We start from the raw sequence: 25,005 nt of genomic DNA, 5'->3' as shown, positions 1-25,005 counted from the left end.
AAAATTACGGAGAAATGGAATGAAAGCTACATTTATTTTGATGCAAAATGTTTTTGAAATCCATGCAGCTTTTAAAATAATATGCATTTTATCCATATTATGAAAAACAAATGTTTTATTTTTTATTTATATATTTTTTACTACTTTTTATTATTATCATTTTATGATACAGTTCCATAGGCCCTGGGATTGCCCTTATCCTCTCCCCAATTCCCTGCACCCTCACTGAGTTCCCCTATATCATTGCTATAGTATAGTTCTTCCTACACAGTCATATGCTCATCATTGAGGGCATGGACAATGGCAGAATCCAGCATACTATTGTCAAGATACAGTAAACAGTTTCATTGGGAGTCCATCTTGGATCTGGAAGTAGAGATGCGTACTGAATTGCATCCTCACATCTGAATATGATAGTCTCAATTGAACAGTTACTGTACATCCCCTTAAGTGAAAAGCCACAATACAAAATCAACAACAGGAAGAAAAATAGAAATTTACAATGCCATTAAGTTAAATTACATGCTGCTAGATATAATAGTCTCCATTACACATTTACTATACACATCCCCTTAAATGAAGAGTAAATAACTATTCTTTAAAGAATGGAAAAATTTTGGGCCCAGCTTGTTAGCCTGTCGGTTAAAGCGTTCACCCTGCATGTGCCAGGATCCCATATGGGTGCCGGTTCTAATCCTGGCAGACCTGCTTCCCATCTAGCTCCCCGCTTGTGACTTGGGAAAGTAGTCGAGCAGGACCCAAAGCCTTGGGATCCTGCACCCTTGTGGGAGACCCAGAAGAGGCTCTAGGCTCCTGGCTTTGGATCAGTGCAGCTCTGGTCGTTGTGGCTGCTTGGGGAGTGAATCAATGGACGAAAGATCTTCCTCTCTGTCTCTCCAGCTCTCTGTATATCTGACTTTCCAATTAAAAAAATAATAAAATTTAAAAAAAAGAATGGAAAAGTTTGGACAGTTCTTTGATATACATAAATATATTTGAATAAATCATGTAGAAAGTAGGGACTTGTTATCCTTTTAACAATGAGCTATCTTTCAAACTTACATGAAAATAAAACAGTATAGTTCTCTGGCAGATGCCTCTGTGGTTTTCAGTAATTTTATATATGTATATATAAAGAAATATATGTATATTTGTAATTTCAGTATTATGAGATAAAGATTATAATTATACCTATGCCTCTGTTAATATATGGTGTTACAATGACATCGTTTCTTTGAATATCCTATGCTCTACAGTTATAAACACATTGTTCTCCAGGGCTCTGACTTTAAAGTAGTATCCTCTGTGTAGTTCCTGCATGACACAAGATTTGCTGAAGGTAGTAGTAGCGAGCTCACAGCAGTCATCTAGGACATGGCATAGAGAAACTGAACTTTGCTTCTGTTCACTGGATTTTTCAACTTTTTTTGTTTAGAACCTCCTGGAAATATAAATCTTACCTCATACTCCCTGCATATCTTGTGCAAAGTAAACATCTTCTACTATTCTATGTTGCTGCTGACCATATACACAGTGTTTGGTAAGTAGATAAATCAACTCTAATTTGTAGAAAATCCTGCCAAAGCACATATTGTGAATTTCGACAAGAGAATAGTTTAGATTCTTGAGGGTATAAAAAGTGAAAAGGACATTTATTCACCACCAAGTTAAGGGTACTAAGAAGACCATTAAAGAATTCAATGTTTTGTCAAAACTCTCTCAGAGCAACCTTTGATTACCATAAAGCTTTATCCTTGTTTCATTACATTTATCAGAATTTATGATTATCTTGTTTACTGTTTGTTTTTTCTCACTAGAATATGCATTGGTTTCTTGTGTCCCTTGTTCCGCTCTGTGCCTAGCACTGCATTTAATGCCTTGTGTATGTGGCAGTGAGTATTTCCTAATGCATGGCACACAGGTAGACCCAAGATAAGCACTCAGTCCACACCTCTCTGAGCTCTTCAGCCAATACCGTTACAACAAACGCTCATGAAGTTACTTGGGTACTTACTGAAAACAGGAAGCGCTGCAAGTCTCTGTTAGGCTTCTTGCTTATATCTTTTGGTGACTCAATTAGGAGTATTAGCCTATTTGTTGCTGGGATTTAGTCTTTGTTTTACCTTTTCATTCTGTGTTTGGACTTTACTCGTAACACCTGCCAGAACGTTAAAAACATGCTCTTTACATTTTTGTAAATGGTATCAAGCTGCAACAGGTTGATCAAAGAAAACTTTAGAGGTAAATTTTCTTGTTAGAAGATAAGTTGAGCAGGTTTTGACATTTGTCTTACCCAAAGGGGTGAACCAAAATATTAAAAATATTTTAAAATATTAAAGGTGCAGAGGTTGCTTCATTTGAAAAGTTGAAATTTGGTGAGAAAAAGACTTATTAGGCTAACATGTCTCTTGTAGGGCTTACATAATAGATATTAGAGAAAAAAAACTAGTGATTAAAAAAATTGAACCCTACTGCTGCAAGCATTGATAATGTTTACATTTTGAAAAAATAATTGTGACTGTTTCCTGTCATTTTTTTTCTTTTTTTTTTTTTTTTATTACAGCCAGATATACACAGAGGAGGAGAGACAGAGAGGAATATCTTCCGTCCGATGATTCACTCCCCAAGTGAGCTGCAACAGGCCGGTGCGCGCCGATCCGAAGCCGGGAACCTGGAACCTCTTCCGGGTCTCCCACACGGGTGCAGTGTCCCAGCCACAAGCAGGGAGCTGGATGGGCAGTGGAGCTTCCGGGATTAGAACCGGTGCCCATATGGGATCCTGGGGCTTTCAAGGCGAGGACTTTAGCCGCTAGGCCACATCACCGGGCCTACCTTGTCATTTTTTTAAGATTTGTTTATTTTTTATTGGAAAGGCAGAGTTACAGAGACTAGAGAGAGAGAAAAATCTTCCATCTGCTGGTTCACTCCCCAAATTGCTGTAATGGCCGGAGCTGATCCAGTCTGAAGCCAGGAACCTTCTCTGGCTCTCCCATGTGGGTGCAGGACCCAAGGACTGAATATACCTTCTGCTGCTTTCCCAAGGTCATAAGCTGGGAGCTGGACGGGAAGCATAGTAGCTCGTACACAGACTGGTGCCCATATGAGATGGCGGTGCTTATAGGTAGAGGATGAACCTCTTGAGCCACCATGCTGGCCCCTGTTATCACTCTTTTAAAAATTATTTATTTTGGAGTCAGTGCCAAAAAGAGACACTGTGAGATAAAATGCTTACAAATGACTAGTCTCATGTCTCTTTATTAATGCCATAAATATATCTCACCATGTATAAGGACATTTTAAAATGTTTATGGAAAATGAAATTAGAAGATATATTTTAGTGCAAAATTTTTTGAAATCTATGATTTTTTTTTATTACACAATTCCCATGAGTTTTAAAATAAAATAGTTGCAGGCCCAGCATGGTAGTCTAGGGGCTAAAGTCCTCGCTTTGCATGTGCTGGGATCCCATGTGGATGCTGGGTCTAATCCTGGCAGCCTCACTTCCCATCCAGCTCCCTGCTTGTGACCTGGTAAGCAGTTGAGGACGACCCAGAGCATTGGGATCCTGTACCCACATGGGAGACCTGGAAGAGGCTCCTGGCTCCTGGCTTCGGATTGGCATAGCTCTGGCTATTGCAGCCACTTATAGAGTGAATCAATGGACATAAGATCTTTCTCTCTGTCTCTCCTCTTCTCTGTATATATGAATAAAATAAAATAGTGTCTTTGTTGGCAGAAAGACAGAGATAGACAAGAGATCTCCCTACACCTACAGTAGTTGTGAATGAGCTGTACCCAGGCTGGAAGCCAGAAACTCAGTCTGGAGTTTCCTTTGTGGATGGAAGGGACTCAGCTTCTTGAGGCTTGATTGCTGCTTCCCAGAGTAGAAATTTGCAGGAAGCTGGAATCAGAAGTGGAGCCAGAACTCAAATCCACAAATTTCAGTAAGGATGCAAGCTTCCCAAGTACATCTTATCCCTTGCCACATGCCCACCTCTTTCTGACCTTTGTGAATTTTATCTTCCTCCTATGGAAGCAGAGTGATGGTTGTCTAATCTCCTTTTCTGGCCTTTGCTCCTCTCAGGACCATGGTTTTGTGGTGAAATCATTGATGGCCATTTGGGTTGCTGCTTTTCCTTTGGAACTTTTGTTAGTGGACATTTCCTACAAGGCAGTGTTACATTTATAGTTGGAATTCTACAGGTAAGATACCAGAACTGCATTTCGAGAGAATCTTGGTCTTGCTGGATTAAATGCATAGCACTTATGAATAAAATCCAGATTCCTAAACTAAACACCATAAATCATCTTTCCAACTTTACTTTCAGGGCAATTTTTATTAACTGATGTTTTGTTTGCCTTTGGAGTGTTTCCTAAATTTTGTCTTTTGTTACTGTCATATAAACATCTAAAATACTTTTTTGGACTACATGCAGGTTTTATAAGAAGAAAAAAGTTTCTATTTGTTTTGTTGCACTTTATTATTGACAAAAATGAAATTTGGGAGTTATAGTAGGAAAATTAGGTTCTGAGTAAACCAAAACTGATTATGGTAAGGAAGAAGAAACTATTTCAGAGGGAAGAAGAAAAAAAATAGACATGAGAAAAATGGGTCACTTATTCAGTGGAAACTGCACAAAGCAAAACCTAGACCTCAGGGTCTCAGTAACATCCTTGCTTTATGCTTATTTGAGAAACACTAATATATTGAATTTTTACATTGAATTCCTTTAAAGTAAACATACCCCCCAAAATTCCTGATCCATAGCAAAAGTCAGTGAACAAATTTGAAAAGCATCTACCTAACTATTTTATTCACCTAATGGGACTTGTGGATCAACATCTGAGATAGGCTGGGAGTTTTGAAAGAGATGTGGAAACACTGAAGTGTTCAGCACAAGTTCAAGGCCTCCAAACGGGGCAATGAAACACAGCAGGATTAGACAGCCAAGTGGAGCGGGGGAGGGGGAAGGGGAGAAGGGGGCTCTGCGTTGCCGACACTGACCTGCTCCAGAACCTTGTATTCAGAGCAGCATTATACATGTGAGTAGGTCCTGTGTCCAGTTGCATTCTTCAGGTATGTAGGGGTGGCAGTTGTCAGGAACACTGTTCATTTGTCTTTGAAAGAGTAGCAGAGGGCCCGGCGCGGTGACCTAGTGGCTAAAGTCCTCGCCTTGAATGTGCCGGGATCCCATTTGGGTACCAGTTCTAATCCCGGCAGCCCTGCTTCCCATCCAGCTCCTTGTAGTTGGCCTGGGAAAACAGTTGAGGACGGCCCAAAGCCTTGGAACCCTGCACCCATGTGGGAGAACTGGAAGAAGTTCCTAGATGCTGGGTTTGTATTGGCGCAGCACCATTGGAGTCAATTGGGGAGTGAATCATTAGATGGAAGGAAAGGGAAGGGAAGGGAAGGGAAGGGAAGGGAAGGGAAGGGAAGGGAAGGGAAGGGAAGGGAAGGGAAGGGAAAAAGAAAGGAAGGAAGGAAGGAAAGACAGACAGACTATCAGAGTAAGGCAGAGACAGAGACATATGCTAGATCACTCTTCAAATGCCTGCAGCAACCAGTAGTAAGCCAGGCTAAAGCCCGGAGAACAGAAGTCTATCCAAGTCTGCCACCTCTGTGAAAGAAACCCAAGTCCTTAGCCATCATCAGCTGTATGTTACAAGTACAGAGTGACTGGGACCTGAACCAAATTGTCTGACAATGGATACAGGTAGCCCAAGCACTGGTTTAGCCTTTTGCACCACGATGCCTACAGCCAGAAACACTTTTATACTATGTGAAACCCAAACTTTACCAAAAAACAAAGTTTTTTCTTCGTAAATTCTATCATTCACATTTTTAAAAAAGACTTATTAATTTTTATTGCGAAGTCAGATATACAGAGAGGAGGAAAGGAAGATCTCCTGTCTGACGATTCACTCCCCAAGTGACCGCAGCGGCCGGTTCTGTGCCGATCCAAAGACAGGAGCCAGGAACTCTTCCGGGTCTCTCACATGGGTACAGAATCCCAAAGCTTTGGGCCGTCCTCAACTGCAGGGAGCTGGATGGGAAGTGGGGCCACCAGGATTAGAACCAGTGCCCATATGGGACCCTGGCGTGTTCAAGGCGAGGACTTTAGCCACTAGGCTACCATGCCAAGTCCTATCATTCGCATTTTTAAAAAGATGCATTTTATTTATTTGAAATGTGTAAGAAAAATAAGAGCGAGCAAGATCTTCCATCTACCTGTTTACTCCCTAAATGACTGTAATGGCCAGGGCTGGGCCAGGCCAAAGCCAGGAAGCCAAAAGCTTCATCAGGGTCTTCCTTATGGGTACAGGCCACTTTTGAGCACATTAACAAGTTGTTGGATCAACAATGCAACAGCCAGAATTCCACCAATACCCAAATAGAATGCCAGCACTGCAGGTGGCAGCTTAGCTATGCCATAATGCTGGTCCTCATATTTTAATGAATATGACCCAGACATCTTTTCACTTCAAGTGCCTGTACAACCAGATGCAATTTCATCTTCCTTTAGATGCCTAACAGCCTCCTCATCTTAATGTTATTATGTGTCTGACAGGTTGTTCAATTTCCACCCCAAATCTGTTCCATCATAATTTTTTCAAAGTTAGTAAATGATTCCACTGTTCACCCAATTTCTTCAAGATATATTCCCACTTTTTTACATTCTTTCATATCTATGTATAGTTCATTAGCATGTTGTACCTTGTTTGATAACCTGCAGTATGTATATTGGATACAACTGTTACTCCTTGTCTTTGTTACCACCATCTCCTTCTAAATTATTTTTTTTTTAAGATTTATTCATTTTATTACAGCCAGATATACACAGAGGAGGAGAGACAGAGAGGAAGATCTTCCGTCCGATGATTCACTCCCCAAGTGAGCCGCAACAGGCCGATGCGCGCCGATCCGAAGCCGGGAACCTGGAACCTCTTCCGGGTCTCCCACACGGGTGCAGGGTCCCAATGCATTGGGCCGTCCTCGACTGCTTTCCCAGGCCACAAGCAGGGAGCTGGATGGGAAGTGGAGCTGCTGGGATCAGAACCGGCGCCCATAAGGGATCTCAAGGCGAGGACTTTAGCTGCTAGGCTACACCGCCAGGCCCCTAAATTATTTTTTGCCAGCTTTCTTACTGTGGTTCTTGCTCCCATGCTGTCAGTTTACCTGAGAGCATCCCATGTAGTCTTTCTTTTGTAAAGGGCTTATTTATTTTTGTTGGGGAAAATCAGATTTTATAAAGAGATGATAGGGATAGAGAGAGAAAAAGAGATTCCATCTACTGGTTCACTCCCCCGACTGCAAAGGCAGAGGTGGGCTGATCTGAATCTTGGAGCCTGGAACTTCTTCCAGGTCTCCCATGTGGGTGCAAGGGCTAAAGGACTTGGACCTTTCTCCATTGCCTTCCCAAGCAGCCAGAGGCAGGGAGCTGGGTTGGAAGTGGAGCAGCTAGGACACAAACTGGCACCCATATGGGATGCCAGTGCTACTAAGTGGAGGATTAGCTTGCTGCACCACCGCCCTCCCAACTCCACCCACCCCACCCCACTATGTAGTCTTTTTAAAACATTAATCACCTCACCCATGTCTCAGTTTGAAACCCTTTTAAGCAGAGCAGCAACATGATCTGGTCCTGCTGACTGGTCCCATTTCTCCCTGGCTTCTCCTGCTCCAAGAGCATTGTCTTGAAGAGGCCAAGACTTCTCCCACCTCTGGGCCTTTCTTTGGCTTTCTCTGCCTGGAGTGCACTTCCCTCCATTGACTTGTTCCTATTCTTCAACTTCACTCACTTACCCTCTCATGACCCAGTTACTTCTTTCTTTGAACATATCACAATCTGTACTTATCTTTTGTATTTCCTGGCCTCTATTCTCCTTGTTAGGATGTGAGCAGTTTTGTCTTGTTTATCACTTTGTTCCTAGAACCTGGCCTAGTGCCTTCCACATAATAGGTGCTAAGTGTTTGTTGAGTGAATAAATGAAATCACACAACAGTTAAACTTGAAGTATAACTTAGACCTTCTAATTTGTATTTGAGCATTCATCAGGTTGCCTCAAACAAAAACACAGAACTAAATTAAAAAAAAAACACTAATAACCAACTCCCTCCCCACGTTCTGCCCCCCAAAAAGAGTATATGTACTCTATGTATGTGTATATATAATTATTCAATTCCAACTTAGACACTGTTAGATATCTACTGTGGATTGAATACTGTACTACAAATTGAAATCTCAATGTAAATTATTCCTCACCAGAACACAGGCAAACACATAACTAACAAGACAACTGTTGTGTTACAGGAAGTATGATCAACAGGCAGAGGGTCATGCATCCTTAAGAGGCACCCACAGTGGTGGTATTCAGACCCAAGCCCTCCAAGGTGAGCTAACGGTTCCATGCTCCTTTTCCAGCTGGTGTTTTTCAACATCCCCCTAATGGCTTACCTGTGTTGGAGCCTGCTGCAGCGATGCTTCGGCCACAACTTCAGGTCTCATCTCCATCAAGGAAAATACTTGAAAACCGTACCTGTGCACCTGCTGATGCTCCTGCTCTACATCTGGCAACTTTACTCCTGCTACTTTCTTCATGTGACTCACGGCGCCCTGGCTTTTTTAGTCTCCCCTTTGCGGACCTGGTTGACACTGCTGACCCCTGTGCTCATCCGTTATGTGTGGACACTGAACGCCACTGAATTTGGAACCTTTATGGTGCATTTGAAAAGCCACCTGAGCTCCTGAGGGCAGTGTCTCGCCACGCACAGCCAGGTGGAAATCCAGCCTCTGCAGCTGTGTGGCCAGGCCTCAGCTCCAGTAGCAGGTGGAAGGCCAGTGTTGGTGTGTGAGCTGCAGGGGAGCTGCTGCTCCTTTGATGCCCAGATGTAACAGGGATTACCCACTACGGAGTCCTACATGCTGACTGCAGAAAAGTATCTAAATAATGACTTGATTCTTTCCTTCCCTAAGGAGGCAAAGGATTTGATTTATATGTGTGAAGAGAAAAATCCTAATCCAGGAGACCCACTGGACAGAGGATGGGTATGTGTGTGGGAGCATCTGAGGCCCAGTGGTTATGTTTTTTTTTTTTTTTTTTTAGGGTTTTCCCATGTAAAGCACCTGTCCAGCTACCTGGAACTCAGTGGCGGTTAAAGGTGCTATTTTAGGGACAGTGAAACTGTGAACTTGGGCCCAACCTTGAGTACCATTAACATACTAGTTCTTAGCCCTGTTTTTCCACAGGGTCTGGGCTCTCACCCCTTAATTGGGGATGGCTTTAACTAATGAGTGAATGAATAAATACCATGAGGGCAGGCGTTTGGCCTAGTGGTTAAGGCACCAGTTGAGACAGTCCTGACTGCACTCTTTCTAGATTCCAGCCTCCTGATAATGCACGCCCTGGGAGCCAGGGTGCCTGATGTGGTAGGCTACTTGTCACCTACATGGGAGCCTGGGATTTGAGTAACCTGCTGCTGCTGGTTTGGAGATCTAGTGGAGTGACCCGATAGATGGGAGCACGCTCCGTTCTGTGTCTCTCTCTCTGCCCCTTTGTCTGCCTCAAATAAATAAATAATTTAAAACAACCCGAAAACACGAGTACTTTCTCCAAAAGACCAAGAACCAGAGCCTTGCTTTGCAGCCCCACCTCTGGGAAGGAGAGAGCTGGTGACCAGTCCTGAGCATGGGGCGTGGCCTTGGCCAGGGGCGGGGCCTCGGGACGCCGGAAGGGGTGGGGCAGGCGGCTTGTTGCCGGAAGAGGTCCTGGTGGGGAAGCTGCGGGGCGCCTCTGAGGACTCCGGTGGTCCGAGGTCTCCCGAGTGACTGAGATGGGCGACATGGCTGCACCTGCAGCGGCAGCCTCCACCTCAGCTCCGCCTGTGGAGCAGCTGCGGCGCTTGGCCGTGGAGCTGCGCCTCCTGCTCCCTCGAGTGCGGGGTGAGCTGACGCTAGGGACGTCCAGGGCGCTTTGGGGGCTGGGGAAAAGCCAGGCCGGGCGGCCGGGGTTGGGGGAGCCCGAGTTCCGCTTCCCTGAGCTTTGCCTTTCGCCATTCTCTGTTCCTCCCATGCCACATCCACCAGTCGGCGAAGCCCGCGGGACCCTCGAAGAGTTTAACCGGGAGCTGTTTTGGAGAAGACTCAGTGAGTACCCCTGGCGTTGTGGACCGCCCCCCACATACACCCTAACTCGCCACCCTCACCCCCAGCCCTCGCCGCATCCTCTGGGGGCACACCAGCCTTGTGAAAACTGCGTTTGGGGGAAGTGCTTTGGAGAGGTCGGGGGCGGTAAGGGTGGAGAGGGAATGTACTCCGGCAGCTGCTCCAGCCTTAACCCGGGGGCTCCTCTGACACCCCGCAGTTGAGGCAGCCGAGAATGTGTCCCGGGAGGCCACGACTCTGACCACAGCCTTCTGTCGACGTCCACTGCCAGCTCCGCAGGTGGGCTCCACTGTCCTGCAGTCCTTAGCTCACAGGCAGTGTGCTTAGGGGCGCGGGGTAGGCGGGTCTCCCAAATTAGCACCTACAGTTCACATTGGTGTTGTGCTGACACGTGAGTCAGCAGGTTCACAGGCTCAGAATCAGGTACCCAAGCGGTAAAGCTAGAATTTAACTCTGCCTTGTTGTCCGAACTACCTCATACCAACAAGGAACCCTTTTATATTAGTATTTTTCATTCTATGTTTGATTAGTAAGTTTTAAATCATACTATATAGTATAACTATATAGTATATAGTATATACTATATACTATAACATTATAGTATAACTATATAGTATAACATTTGAAAGGTGCCAAGTTGAAGTGTACTGAAGTTTATTTCCTCCTATTTTTGTCTCCTCTCCCCAGTTAACTTTATAGTGTTTTTCCTTACATAGACTATTTTATGCACATATGCATACATTCCTGTAGATTGAAGTGTAAATGTGCTTTTTTTTTTTTTTTTAGCACAATAAAGCTCATTGGGTCTTCTTAAAAAAAAATGGTAACAGTTTGGAAATCAGTTCTGAGTGCACATAGGAAATTGCTCGGTTCTTTGTGGAGCATGAATGATATTTAACAAAGTACTCTCTGTGAACATTTTAAATCAGTTCCATCTTGCCAATATTGTAAGCCATGAATTGTATACAGCAATCTTTGTGGGCCACTGTATGTCAGTAGAAAATATTCCCAGGAAAAAAAGTGCTAAGATAGAGAATGTCTACATGGATAATAATCCTTTATTATAAGACTAGTGAAAATAAACATTTTGGTTGCAAGCAGGCATGCCCTGTGCTAACTTCATTTTTTCTAGAGTTCATATACTTAATTTGGAAAAAGGTCATTTGAGAAGAACATATTCATAGTTTTGTTTTTTGTAGTAATTTTCTGTCTCATTCTGTATATCCATATATATTGAGATGATGTGTATATTTTTCAGATTTATTTATTTTGAACCTGGTGCAGTAGCCTAGTGGCTAAAGTCCTCACCTTGTATGCACCAGTATCCCATATGGGCGCCAGTTCGTATCCAGGCTGTTCCACTTCCCTTCCAGCTCCCTGCCTGTGGAAAGCAGTTGAGAATGGCCCCAAAGCCTTGGGCCGCTGCACCTGCATGAAAGATCTAGAGGAAGCTCCTGGCTCCTGGCTTTGGATCACCTCAGCTCTGGCCATTGAGGCCACTTGGGAAATGAACCAGCAGATGGAAGATATTTCTGTCTGTCTTTCCTCCTCTCTATAAATCTTTCTCAAGATTTATTTATTTTTATTTTAAAGGCAGAGTTGTAGAGTGAATGGGAGACATAGAGATTGTGCATCCACTGGTTCACTTCCCAATGGCTGTAATGGCCAGGACGGGGCTAAACCAAAGCCAGGAGCTGTGAGCTTCTTCAGGTCTCCCATGGGAGTACAGAATCCCAAGGCCTTAGGCCATCCTCTACTGCTTTCCCAGGCCACAAGCAGGGAGCTGGAAGGGAAGTGGAGCAGCCAGGATACGAACTGCCATCCATATAGGATCTTGTCACATACAAGGCGAGGACTTTAGCCACTAGGCTACTGCGCAGGGCCCTGCCATGTGCATTTCTAAGCACCTCTCAGTTGCTGCGTTTATTTCAGATCACACTGGTAGCAGTTTGTTAACTGGTATTAACCTGAACCACATCTTATGTGGCATTGGCTTAGGATTTAGTGGAGGATTAAGGATAGGGAAGATGAGAAAGCCAGTGCCACTGAGAAGGAAAATAAACACTGAGCGTTGTTGATACTATACCCTTATTGACAGATTGTAATTTTGCTAAAAAAGCGAAAAAGACATGAAAAATGGTCTAATGCTGGGGCTGGCAATTTTTTCTGTTAAAAACTCAGTAAATATTTTAGGGTTTGCAACTTATTTCACCCACCTAGCGCTAACACAATATGAACATATAAACCTGTGAACATGGCTGTGTACCAGGAGCACTTTATTTATAAACAGTGAGCCTGATTTGGTCTTCAGGCCATAGTTTGTCACCTTCTGGCCTGAGATATGGTGACTGTCTCACAACAGATCATGAGTATCTTGAAATGTTAAAGTATTAGGAGTAAGTTTTTCCTATTGTTTCTTACTACTTTATTAAATGTCTGCCCAGTGTGGTGGTCATCCAGCTCCTCCCTGATGTTGATTGAATATAGCTCAAGGTTTAGCTCCTAAGAAGACTTCTATAAAACTGTGCACATGTGGTAAATGGATTGACCACATTGATTTAATACATTTGCTTTTTTCATCCTGAACTTGGCCCATCACCTTGCAGGAAACCCAGGGTTTCTGTGAACAAGTCTGTGCTGTTATCACGGCAATCATTGCAGTGTACTATTCACTTCCCAAGGAGCAAGGTAAGGCACCTTGTTCATGTGAGCTTTGTGTGTATACACTAGGTCTCTGCTAATACAATGTGTGATGTCCTGAGACTTTTTCCTTTTTCCAACTTCAGCATATCACGGGTAAAAATAATTCTATTGTGTCAGTGGTCTCTAAAAGCAAGCCATTGTGCTAAGATACAGATGTTACACAGCTCTAACTTCTCATCTATCCTGCTTTGCTGATTCCTTTTTTATTATCATTATATAACATGTTCATTATTTTATTTTATTATTTTTTTTTGAAATTTCATTTCATTTTATGACACAGTTTCATAGGCTCTGAGCTTCCCCCAACCCCTCCCCATGCCCTCCCCCCATGGTGGATTCCTCCACATAGTTGCAGTATTACAGTTTAAATCCAGTCATGAATCCTTCATTGCAAACATGTACCATGCATAGAGTCCAGCATCTTATTGTTCAGATAAATGCAATAGTTTCTTGGGGAGACCATCTCTGGTCTGAAAGCAGAGCTGGCAGAATATCATCCCGTCCAATGAAAAGCCACTACATAACATCAACAGCAATTTACAACCTTATGGAGTTAATTGACATGGTATTGAGTGACCAATATGTTAGAAAATGTAAGAAATGTTAGAAATCGCTGATTCTTATACAAAGAACTACAAAACAACCAAAATGTCAAAACAAACAAGCCACTCAAGAAATGGGCACGGGAAATGGGCAAACACTTCACAAAAGAACAAACCCAAATGGCAAATAAACATATGAAAAAATGTTCAAGTTCCCTGGCAATAAGGGAAATCCAAATGAAAACATCAATGAGGTACCACCTAACGCCAGTAAGACTGGCCCACATGAATAAAAGCACCAACAACACTTGTTGGCGAGGTTGTGGGGAAAAGGGAACCCTATTCCACTGCTGGTGGGGCTGCAGGTTGGTACAGCCTTTATGGAAATCAATATGGAGAACATTCAAACAACTCAAAATTGATATACCGTATGATCCAGCAATAGCACTCCTAGGAATATACCCAAAACACATGTTTTATGAGAAGCCAACATGCGCCCCTATGCTCATAGCAGCACAATCAGTAATTGCAAAAACATGGAAGCAACCAAAATGCCCATCCAGAAGACTGGATAAGAAAGCTATGGTTCATCTACTCCATGGAATACTACTCAGCTATTAAAAAACACAAAATGCAGTTCTTTGTGGCCAAATGGGCCAAACTGGAAACCATAATGCTAAGGGAAATGAGCCAATCCCAAAAGGTCAGATACCACATGTTTGCGTTAATTTAAAAGGATATGATGTTATGTAAAACATGTTATTTTATGTATATTATGTTATATGTTGTGTATAAACTAAAACTGAATTGACAATGAGGTGATCACAGAAGATGGTTAAGAAATCGCAATTGTTTTTAACATATTGGTTACTCAGTACTATAACTATTAGTTACACAGCGAAGTTAATTGTTGCTGAGGGTATGTTGGAACCTTTAATTGATCAGGTTGATAATCTGATGGTTCTGCCCTCGGACTGGTCAGGGTCTCCCCAGTAGACCTAGTCCAGCTAGATTGGACTATAAGATGTTGGACTCTATGTTTAGTTTATGCTCGCAAAGAGGGAATCTCAACTGTACTTGATCAGTGGATATGCAACAAGGTGGAATATTCCACATTGGGGCAGGGCGGGGGGAGGGGTGGGGTGATTCCCAGTTCCAACGGAACTGTATCACATAATACAATGTAATCAATGAATAAAAAAAAAGAAAGAAAGAAATTGCTGATTCTTAAGCCCTGTGGTTTTCATTGTCTTCTGCCCCAACCTATTCTGTGACGGATGCAGACTTAATCTCAGCTCTGTGTCTGGGCCCAGGTTATCACTATTCTCCTCTCTCCATACTACATCACACCGGATTTCCTAATTCTTTCATGAGTTAAGTGGGCTTCATCCCTGCCTGTAGATTCATGGCTTGATTTATAGTCAAGCCAAAATTATAAATGATACAAATCAAGGATCTTCAGGGTTATTCACAAATGGTTTAAACTTCAGGTGTTTCATCCATAATTGTCATCAGGAGATTGCTGTCCGTAATGCATGAATACATGCTGTCATGGAGAGATTCCATTCCATATCTGTTTTGGAGAACATTTCTAAAGGGTAGTTAGAGGGGCAAGAAAATGACATGGGGATTTAAGTTTTGTGTGAGCACTTAATTTCAAACATGTGGTGCCCATGATCTCAAAGTTCTGTAGTCTGACAATTAGGAAAGCAGATGATAACTTCCGAAAAGAAGGCCAGGCTGCTTACTCTTTGGGTTGGGCCGTAGGGATCACGCTGAGAAAACTGGTTCGAGGTGCCACTCTGGACATTGTGGACGGCATGGCTCAGCTCGTTGAAGTACTTTCCAACGCTCCAGCCCAGAGGTAATGATGCCAGTTATCAGTTTGTGGGATCCTTACCTCTGTCAGGGAAAGCTCAGTTCATGGTAAAGTTACTGATAGCTGGCAGGAAGAAGATTTTTAGGAGAGAGGAGACTAGGTTATTAATGTATCTTACTGATTCCTTTCCCCAGCCCTGAGAACAATGACCTTATTTCCTGCAACAGTGTCTGGGTTGCATGCCAGCGGGTGCCTCAGATACCTAAAGGTGAGTCAGAATGGGCAGTGGGCCAGTGACTTGTCTGGCCAAAATAGCTCTACCTTCTGGCTTTGTAAAGTGTGTATTTTTCATTTCTGTACAGTTTGGTGAAATATATCGTTTATCACCAACATTCATAGATAAGCATGAACACATTATGCAACTTTCTGAATTCACATTCTCTTTTTGCTAAGGCTATGTCTCACAAATGTAGTTTTCTGTTAGTCCTGTCCCAGGAGTGTTACTACAGGACATAATAAAGTGGGCTAAAAGCTGTGGTCATCTAGGAAGATCATGCTGAGAACCATCATGTGACCATTTATTTTCTCTCCTGACAAATCATATTGAGAAGAATTTTACATTAAGCTGTCACCCTTGTTGACTGTCATTGACATATTTTAATAGCAAGTGTTGGTTGCTCTTCATATCTTAATAGAATTGTTAGGTTTTTTCCTCTATTTCTAATGATTCTGATTTTTCACTCACAGATAACAAGGCTGCAGCTCTATTAATGCTGACCAACAGTGTGGATTTTGTGAAGGATGCACATGAAGAAATGGAACGGGTGAGGGTAGCTCTGTCTATGCTGGTCATTAGAAGACCCACTCCAGGGGCTAGTATTGTGGTGCAGAGGGTTAGGCCATACCATGTGACTCTTATGTTAGAAATGGGCACTGGCTAGGGTCCTGACATTACCACTTCTAACTTAGCTCTATTCTAATGTGCCTGGGAAAATAGCAGATGGTAACGTGGGTCCCTGGGCCCCTGCCACCCAGTGGATGGAGTTGCTGGCTCTTAGCTTTGGCCAGCCTTGGGCCATTGCATCCATTTATGAAGTGAACCAGCTGATGGAAGATCTCTCTATATGTGGTTTGATCTCTCTGTCGCTCTATCTTTCAAATGAATAAATGGACTAAAAAAAAACATAAAAATAAAACCCAGGCCTTTTATGACTGATAGATGTGATCTGATTATGAAAAGAGGCTTTGTGAGGATGGACTAAATAGTTTCCATCACAGTCCTGTCTTCTGTCTTCCCACGTGCATCAACCCTGCCTGTTTCATTGCTGGATACAAAGTGTAAGAACAGGGATTGCAAAGTGATTAATTCAGTTGCTGTTACTTAAGTAACTAGCTAAGGGTTTTGGACAACTCAGTAGAGGTATTAAAAGTGTAATGGGCTTTTTTCTTTTTTAAATTAAAATTTACTTATTTACTGATTTATTTACTTATTTGAAAAGCAGAATGACAAAGCAGGCAAAACAGAGAGACGCTTCCATCAGCTGGTTCATTTTCAAATGGTTATGACAGCCTAGTGTGGGTCAGGCTGAAGCCAGGCGCCAGGAACTCCATGTGTGGCTCCCACTTGCGTGACAGGGACCCGAGCACTCAAGCATCTTCTTTTTTTTTTTGGTAAGATTTTTATTTATTGTACTTGGAAAGTCACAGTTATAGAGAGAGGAGAGACAGAGTATTCTTCCATCTGTTTATTCACTCCTCAAATGACTGCAGCAGCCAGAGATGGGCCAAGCTGAAGCTGAGAGTCAGGAGTTTCTCCCAGACCTCTGTATGGGTGCAGGGTCCCAAGGACTTGGGCCGTCCTTTGCTGTTTTCCTAGGTCATAAAGAGGGAGCTAGAAAGGAAGTGGAGCAGCTAGAATATGAACCTGTGCCCATGTGAGGATTAGCCTGTTAATCCACTATGCAGGCAGAGGACTAGCTTGTTAAGCCACTGTGCCAGCCTCCCCCCCCGCCACCAGGCATTTCCTATTATCTGCCAGGCACATTAGCTGAAAACTAGATGGGAAGTAAAAAAGCTGAGACTTGAACCAGTACTCCGAATGGGATGCCAGCATTACTGGACGCAGTTGAACCACCACCAGTCACACCGCTGTCCTCAATAGTCTTTTTTTTTTTTTTTTTTGTATTCACATATATCATGGTATGTTTTAGGCTGTGGAAGAATGTGACCCTTATTGTGGCCTCTTGAATGACTCTGAGGAAGACAACTCTGACAGTTACCATGATGGGGATGACATGTTGGGGTTTCCAAGCAATCGGGACTTGTACTGGTCAGAGGAAGACCAGGAACTCATAATCCCTTGTCTTGCACTGGTGAGAGCATCCAAAGCCTGCCTGAAGAAAATCCGGGTCTTAGTGGCAGAGAATGGGAAGAAAGATCAGGTGGCCCAGCTGGATGACATTGTGGACATTTCTGACGAGGTTAGCCCCAGGTAGGTGTGAGCCCTGGTTGGCACATCAGCACACCATTGTAATCTCTGCTCCTTCTCTTATCACAAAGCCTTTCCCAGTTTTTAATGTTTTGGAAATCCTCAAGCCTTCAGGAAAATCACGAGTTCATCAGTGAAACTCCTACTTCTGTCTTACAGATTTACCTATTGTTAACGTTTTGTTCCTATATCGTTTTTGCTTCTTCCTTTAAGATTTTTTTTTTAAAAGACAGAATAACAAGGAGAAAGGGTGAGACCAAGAGAGAGAGATAGATCTCCAGTCCACTGGTTTACTCCTCAAGTACCCTAGTTAGACTAGATCTAAGCCAAGAGCTCAGAACTCCCGCATCTTGGTGTCTCAGGTGAGTGAGAGTCCCAAGGCTTTGGACCATCCTCTACTGCTTTCTCAAGCCACAAGCAAGAAGCAGGCTAGGAATTGGAGCAACTGGAATAGAACTGGTGCCCATATGGAATGCTGGTGCTGAAAAGCAGAGGTTTAGCTGATAGAGCTGTTGTGCCAGGCCTCGCCCTCACCACCCTGTGCGCTTACTACTTTTCTTTTCTTAAGATTTATTTTACTTTTATTGGAATGGCAGACTTACAGAGAGAGGGGAGACAGAAGGATTTTCCATCTGCTGTCTTACTCCCCAAGTGGGCTCAATGGCCAGAGCCGAGCCAATCTGAAGCCAGGAACCCGGAGCCTCTGCTATGTCTCCCACATAGTTGCAGGGTCACAAGGCTTTGGGCCATCCTCCGCTGCCTTCCCAGGCCACAAGCAGGGAGCTGGATGGGAAGTGGAGCAGCTGGAACACAAACTAATATGCATATGGGATCCTGGCACTTGCAAGAGGAAGGTTAGCCAATGGTGCTATAATCCTAGGCTCCCTCTGTGCCCTGTAATTTGATGCTGCTTCTTTTTTAAAAAAAAGATTTTTTGCAAGCCCGGGAGCAGGTCATAATTTGACAAACCATGATGGCCTTGGCTGTGGAAAACCCTAGCACGCAAGTCTGGTTGAGCATGATGTGTAATGGGCAGCCAGAGACGGGTAAGATCTGGCAGAGCTGATGACCAACCTAAGACAGGGATCCCATGTGCCCCGGGCGGGGCTCCTCATGATGGGTAAGGCGTCAGCTGCCTGCTGGACAACCTAAGACAGGGGTCCATTAAAAAACAAAAAAAGGGGGACATGCAGGGCTCGGTCTCCCAAGGGTTAACTCCACAGCTTAGCTTGTTTCTCCAGGGGTAGCAGGATGCGCAGTCTTGGCCTGATGCATTTAGCCCCTGGTTTGGCCCCAAGTTCCCTCTTCCCTGCTTCCCCCTTTTTAAGATGCCCCCAGGGGAGCTTAGGAGTTGCTTGAGCATTGGGAAAATACTGGGAGGAACTAGGCAGACTATAAAAGAGGCAGGCCAACTTCGAATAAACGGCATTCTCTTTACAAGAATGAAAAAAAAAAGATTTTTTGATTTTCATTGGAATGGCAGATTTATAGAAAGGGGAGACAGAAAGGTTTTCCATCTGCTGGTTCACTCCCCAAATGGCTACAGTTATTTAAGCTGAGCCAGTCCAAATCCAGGATCCAGGAGCCCTTGCTGTGTCTCCCACACAGTTGCAGGGTCCCTAGGCTTTAGGCCATCTTCTGCTGCCTTCCAAGGCCATAAGCGGGAGCTGGGTGGAAAGTGGAGCATCTGGGACATGAAATGGCACCTATATGTGATGCCGGCACTTGGAGGTGGAGGATTAGCCAGCCAGTTGAGCCAGTGCACCAGCTGTCTTACTTACTTCTTGATAGATGTATTTTTTTCCTGAACTAATGGAAAGTTGTGTCAGTGATATTTCACTCAAATACTTCATGTAGCTCTTAAAAATGAAGAGATTATTAAAACCTAAAAGAATTTAATGTTGATTATAATGATATTAACTAGTATGCATATTTTTCCAGTCAGTGCCTCTAAGATATATTGTGTAAATTGTGACTTCTGTCCAGGTCTCAGGGCTCACATTGCATTTGATTGTCTTCAGTCTCTTACAGTCTAGGGTAGTCCCTGTCTTTTTTTTCTTATGTTTTAAAAGAAACCAGTTATTTTGTAGAATACTCAGCAATCTAGAGTAATATTATTTTCTCATGATTATAGTCAGGTTAAACACATTCTGGCAAGAATGTTATACAGTTCAGTGTTTTATGCTTACTACATCATGTTGGAAAGGGAAGTGATGTTAGTTTGTCTTCTTCCTGAGGCTAGTAAATTTGGTTACAGTGGAGCCCATCTTAGTATGTAAGGGTACCTTTTACTCCACTTCTGTTGATAGAGCTTCCCTGCGTCCATTACGAAACGTATTTGTAGATCCTCCCCTTTATGACTGAATGAATCATGTACCATCCATTCACCAAAAGAGTTTTCCTCTAGTCTCCTGGTGGGGTGGTGTATATGCATTTCAGTAAATACTAGATGAATTGATTCTGTATTGGTTGTCTGGTTACCCAATTTAAGAAAGTGGAAAGGCATTTCTGGGACTGTCAGTTTTTTGCTAGTCTCATAGTTAAATGCTGGAAACAACCTAGGTGAGATTTCTTCGTCATTTTGCTAATGTTTATTTGTGCTTTCTGCTCTTAGTGTGGATGATTTGGCTCTGAGTGTCTATCCACCTATGTGCCATCTGACAGTGCGAATCAACGTAAGTACCAACTTTGAGATGGTAGCTACTGACCAGTAGAATTTCACTCATCGTTAGTGTTTCCTCTAAGTTATAGTGTGTATATTTATTTATCACACCTGGTATAAGCACAGTAGTAATGTCTGAGCTTGATTAATATTTACTGAAGTTGAATTACAATAGCCATGAACTTTGTTAGTTCTCTGCCATAACCACTTGGGCAGTCATTTTTAAGAGGCCAGTAACTTGATTTCCAAAGCAAGTCTTAATTTCTTACTTTTGCTTTGATTTCTTTTTTTTTTTAATTTATTTTTTTTAATTATTTATTGTTTTTAATTCATTAATTATATTGTATTATGTGACACAGTTTCATAGGTACTTGGGTTCTCCCCACCCCTCCCCAAACCCTCCCACCATGGTGGATTCCTCCGCCTTGTTGCATAATTGCTTTGATTTCTAGTTAAAGCAAAAGTAAGTTTTTAGAAACATATTCTGATTTCAAAACATTGTATGTCAAAACCTTTACAAAAATTTTATTTTATTTATTTTATTCTTTCAAGTACCATGCCCTTTACTAGAGGAATTTGTGTTATTATGTAAGTTTAAGTTCCTATCTCTTGACATTATTCTCAAATTATTTGCATTTTAAAATTAACAAAGTGCTTATGTTTTGTAGTCAGATCTATGAGTTCTAAAATTTGATAAACAGGACTGACATTGTGCCATAACAGGTTACACCACCACCTACAATGTTACTTACCATACGAGTACCAGTTTGAGTCCCAGCTACTCCACTTCCGATCCAGCCCCCTGCTCATCCACCAGGGATAACAGTGGAAGATGGCTCAAGACTTGGGCCCTTTCATTTACATAGAAGACCCAGGTGAAGCAGCAGGTGGAAGGTATGTATCTCTCCTTCCCTCTCTGCAGGCCTGCCTTTCAAATATATGAGTATTTTTTAAAGATTTATTTATTTTTATTGGAAAGGCAGACCATACTATTTATGGAGAGAAGGAGAGACAGAAAGATCTTCCATCTGCTGGTTCACTCCCTAAATGGCCACAATGGCCAGAGCTGAGCCAGTCCGACCTCAGGAGCCAGGAGATTCTTCCAGGTCTCCCAAGTGGGTACAGGGTCCCAAGGCTTTAGGCCATCCTCCACAGTTTTCCCAGGCCATAGGCAGGGAGCTAGAAGGGAAATGGAGCAGCTGGGACACAAACTGGTGCCCATATGAAATCCCAGCACTTGCAAGGTGAGGATTTAGCCACTGAGCCATTGTGTCAGGCCCATAAAATAAAATAAATATTTAAAAAAGTTTGATAAGTTGGATAGTAGAAATTAGACTCATCAAATTTGTGTTTGTTTTATGCAGACATATTCAGGTAGAATAGGATTTTCAGGGGCATTTATTTTGGGGGCATTAAATGTTTAAAAATTGACTTGCTGAGCAATGATGTCTTTAGCAGTAAACCTTGTCAGTTATCCCAAACATACAACTACCATGGCAGTTTAAAAACATTTGCTGAATTTGTTTATTTCTTTTTTGAATATTTATTTATTTGAAAAGACAGAGTAACAGAGATCTTCCATACTCTTGTTCACTACCCTAATGACTTCAGTGGATGGAGCTGGGCCAGGTGGAAGCCAGAGCCTGAAGCTCCATTTTCATCCCTCGTGTTACGTGACAGGGGTCCATATACTGGGCCATCTTTGCTGCTTTCTCAGACACACAGTCAAGGAGCTGGATTGAGTAGTGAGGACTCAAACCAGCACCTAAGTATGAGATAACTGTTAAAGGCAGTGGCATTACCCTTTGTGGTACAATTCTGGCCCTTGCATATTATTGTATATTAATGACATGTATATTCCCATATTATCTTTAAAAAAAGATTGATTGATTTATTTTTATTGGAAAATCAAATATGTAGAGAGGAGAGAGAGAGCGGAAGATCTTCCATTCATTGATTCACTCCCCAAGTGGCCGCAACAGCTGGAGCTGAGCCAATCCAAAACCGGGAGCAGGGAGCCTCTTCTAGGTCTCCCATGCAGGTGCAGGGTGCCAAGGCTTTGGGCTGTCCTCGACTGCTTCCCAGGTTGCAAGTAGGGAGCTGAATGGGAAGTGGGGTCACCAGGATTAGAACTGGCGCCCATACTGAATCCTGGCATGTTCAAGGCAAGGACTTCAGCCATTAGGCCACTGCGCTGGGCCCACCCATATTATCTTGACATTAATGCTGTTAAATTTCTACGCATTTTTCTAAAGGAGCAGTAGTTGTTTCTGCTTTACATTTTGAGCTGTGAGCACCTGGAAGAAATTTAGGTTATTTTCTTTTTCCTTTTTAAAATATTTAGGACCCAGCACAATGGCTCAGTTGGCTAAATCATCACTGTGTGTGTGGGATCCCAGCTGTTCCACTTCCCATCTAGTTCCCTGCTTGTGGCTTGGGAAAGTGGTAGAGGATGGACCAAAACCTTGGGTATCTACACCCATATCGGAGCCTGGAAGAATCTCCTGGTTCCTGGCTTTGGATAGGCTTGATTCCAGGTGTTGTGGCCTTTTGGGGAGCAAACCAACTGATGGAAGATCTTTCTCTCTGTCTTTGCTTCCCTCCATAAATAATCTGATGTGCCTTTCTAATAAAAATAAATAAATCTTTATATAATATGTAAAAAATATAAGGATATTACATCAGAGGTATTAATATAATTTTTGCAAAGTAGGAGAGAACCCATGAGCCTACCATCCTAACGTAGTCATTGTTTTTGGTTTTGTATATTGCCTTAAAGGCTTTTTTTTGTTTTTTAATTTATCTGTAAGTCAGAGTTGCAGAGAGAGATCTTCCACTTCCAAGATGCCGCAGTGGCCATGGCTAGGCCAAGCCAAAGCCAGGAACTACTTCTGAGTCTCACACATGGGTAGTAGGGTTTCAAACAATTGGGTCATCTTCTACTGCTTTTCCCAGGCCTATTAGCGGGGAACTTGGTTGGAAGTGGAGTAGCTAGGACACAGACAATTGCCCTTATGGGATGTCAGAGTTGCAGGTGGTGGCGTTGCATGCTGTGCCACAATGCCAATGTCAAAGGTTTTTTTTCATAATAATTTTTAAAGATTTATTTATTTTTATTGGAAAGGCAGATTTACAGAGAGAAGGAGAGATAGAAAGATCTCCCATCTGCTGTTCATTCCCCAAGTGGCTACAATAGCTGGAGCTGAAATGATCTGAATACAGGAGCGAGGAACTTCTTCTGGGTCTCCCATGCGGGTATAGGGTCTCAAGGCATTGGGCCATTCTGTACTGCTTTCCCAGGCCACAAACAGGGAGCTGCATTATGGAGTAGCCGGGACACAAACAGGTGCCCATATGGGATTCCAGAGCATGCTAGGCAAGGGTTTAGCCACTGACCATCATGCCAGGCCCCACAATAATGTTTATTAAACTTGAATCCTTTGAATACTTGAGCTCAGGGTGAATAACTTCTTTGTCTCTTTTCTAGTCTGCAAAGCTTGTTTCTGTTTTAAAGAAGGCACTTGAAATTACAAAGTAAGTATAAAGACTTTCCCGCAGATAGCGTTTGAGTATAGGCCTGATTTCCTGTGAAACCATTGTCAGCTCCCAAGCCCCAGTTTCAGGGAGTGTGCCAGAGTGAGTGTGGGGTTTTCTCTAAACTTTGGTGAGGGAGCAGCTGAATTTCTGCAAAATGGTTTACCTTGCCTTTGTTGTAGTTTCCTCTGTGCTCTCTTGAGGGGTAGGTGTTTCCCTTGATATTATAACACACCTCTGTTTATCTCTGTCTTGTTCGCAGAGCTAGTCATGTGACCCCCCAGCCAGAAGACAGTTGGATCCCTTTACTGATGAATGCCATTGATCACTGCATGAACAGAATCAAGGAGCTCACTCAGAGAGAAATCGAACTATGAGTGTTCAGGTTCATTTGTACTATTCTCTCCCTCTGTCTCTATGCATCATAGCCAGGCTCTGATGTCTGCTTCTTTAAAACAGAGTGGAAATAATGCTTGCTGGATAAAAAGGGCATTCTTTTCTGTATTTAACAAAACACCAACAAAATTATTACCAGAGATTGTTGCTAGACCAGACCGGTGATTATTTATAAACCGCATGAGTGTAATATATTTTTCTGTGCTAGATGCAAATGATAATTGCATGTGCTCATGATCCTGAGTTGCCTCTTGGAGGTTCCCTTACTCCTTATTTTCAATAAAGTGTGTTGTTTCATTGTCAAAATTGGTGGTGGTCTCGACAAAATGCTGACCTGCTGAAGATTAAATGAGTTCTGTTTCCCACATTTCTTCCTATCAGAAATACAGCAGGTTGAGAGTAGAGCATTGCTTTCATTTATAGGTTTATAGGTCTGCTGATACGATTCTGATCAGATGTGTATTTAGAACAAAAACAGATGGCTTTAGTTTATTTAGAGCAGATGATTCCAATGTCCCTCTTGGTACTTCAATTTGTTCTGTGATGTGATTTTTCTTAGTAAGGCCTTCTGAATGTTACACCAGGCTTACTCCATGCCGATAAAGTATATTAAACAGTTTTATTCTCTTTATGCCTACCTATATTATCATACTAGTTATTGTATTACCATTATTCTATGTATGTCCCCAAATGTAACT

The 25,005-nt window shown here is 42.8% G+C and overlaps 2 protein-coding genes across 7 annotated transcripts in view; both read left to right on the top strand.

Annotated features, from left to right (window-relative positions):
• The window catches only part of TMEM62 (transmembrane protein 62), a 39,113-nt gene extending 29,524 nt beyond the window's left edge, over positions 1 to 9,589 (top strand). For 4 of the 6 annotated variants that reach the window (XM_058665976.1, XM_058665974.1, XM_058665978.1 and 1 more), the window contains 3 exons: positions 1,436 to 1,540; positions 4,085 to 4,203; positions 8,424 to 9,589. In XM_058665976.1, coding sequence (XP_058521959.1) covers positions 1,436 to 1,540; positions 4,085 to 4,203; positions 8,424 to 8,750 — 551 coding nt within the window. In that variant the 3' untranslated portion in view covers positions 8,751 to 9,589. The remainder of the gene's footprint in view (positions 1 to 1,435; positions 1,541 to 4,084; positions 4,204 to 8,423) is intronic. The other 2 variants (XM_058665975.1, XM_058665979.1) reach the window with 1 other exon arrangement.
• A 214-nt stretch (positions 9,590 to 9,803) lies between these two features.
• On the top strand, positions 9,804 to 24,613 carry CCNDBP1 (cyclin D1 binding protein 1). The gene is made up of 11 exons (XM_004578137.3): positions 9,804 to 9,941; positions 10,086 to 10,145; positions 10,363 to 10,442; positions 12,770 to 12,851; positions 15,176 to 15,272; positions 15,422 to 15,495; positions 15,975 to 16,051; positions 17,438 to 17,718; positions 20,330 to 20,390; positions 23,865 to 23,911; positions 24,174 to 24,613. The coding sequence occupies exons 1-11, from the start codon at positions 9,833 to 9,835 to the stop codon at positions 24,286 to 24,288; spliced, it is 1,083 nt and encodes a 360-aa protein (XP_004578194.2). The 5' UTR covers positions 9,804 to 9,832; the 3' UTR covers positions 24,289 to 24,613.
• Positions 24,614 to 25,005: the final 392 nt, after the last annotated feature.

Source organism: Ochotona princeps, chromosome 6 (genome assembly GCF_030435755.1).
Source record: "Ochotona princeps isolate mOchPri1 chromosome 6, mOchPri1.hap1, whole genome shotgun sequence".
NCBI lineage: Eukaryota > Metazoa > Chordata > Mammalia > Lagomorpha > Ochotonidae > Ochotona > Ochotona princeps.
The sequence above is the reverse complement of the archived record's forward strand: the minus strand, read 5'-3'. Positions and strand labels throughout refer to the sequence as shown.

Bases quoted from the DNA above. Each gene is read 5' to 3' on its own strand.
- CCNDBP1 (XM_004578137.3), top strand. From the start codon at position 9,833: ATGGGCGACATGGCTGCACCTGCAGCGGCAGCCTCCACCTCAGCTCCG. The intron at 10,146-10,362 runs GTGAGTACCCCT...GACACCCCGCAG, and splicing joins GCTGTTTTGGAGAAGACTCA to TTGAGGCAGCCGAGAATGTG. The intron at 15,496-15,974 runs GTGAGTCAGAAT...TTTCACTCACAG, and splicing joins GGTGCCTCAGATACCTAAAG to ATAACAAGGCTGCAGCTCTA.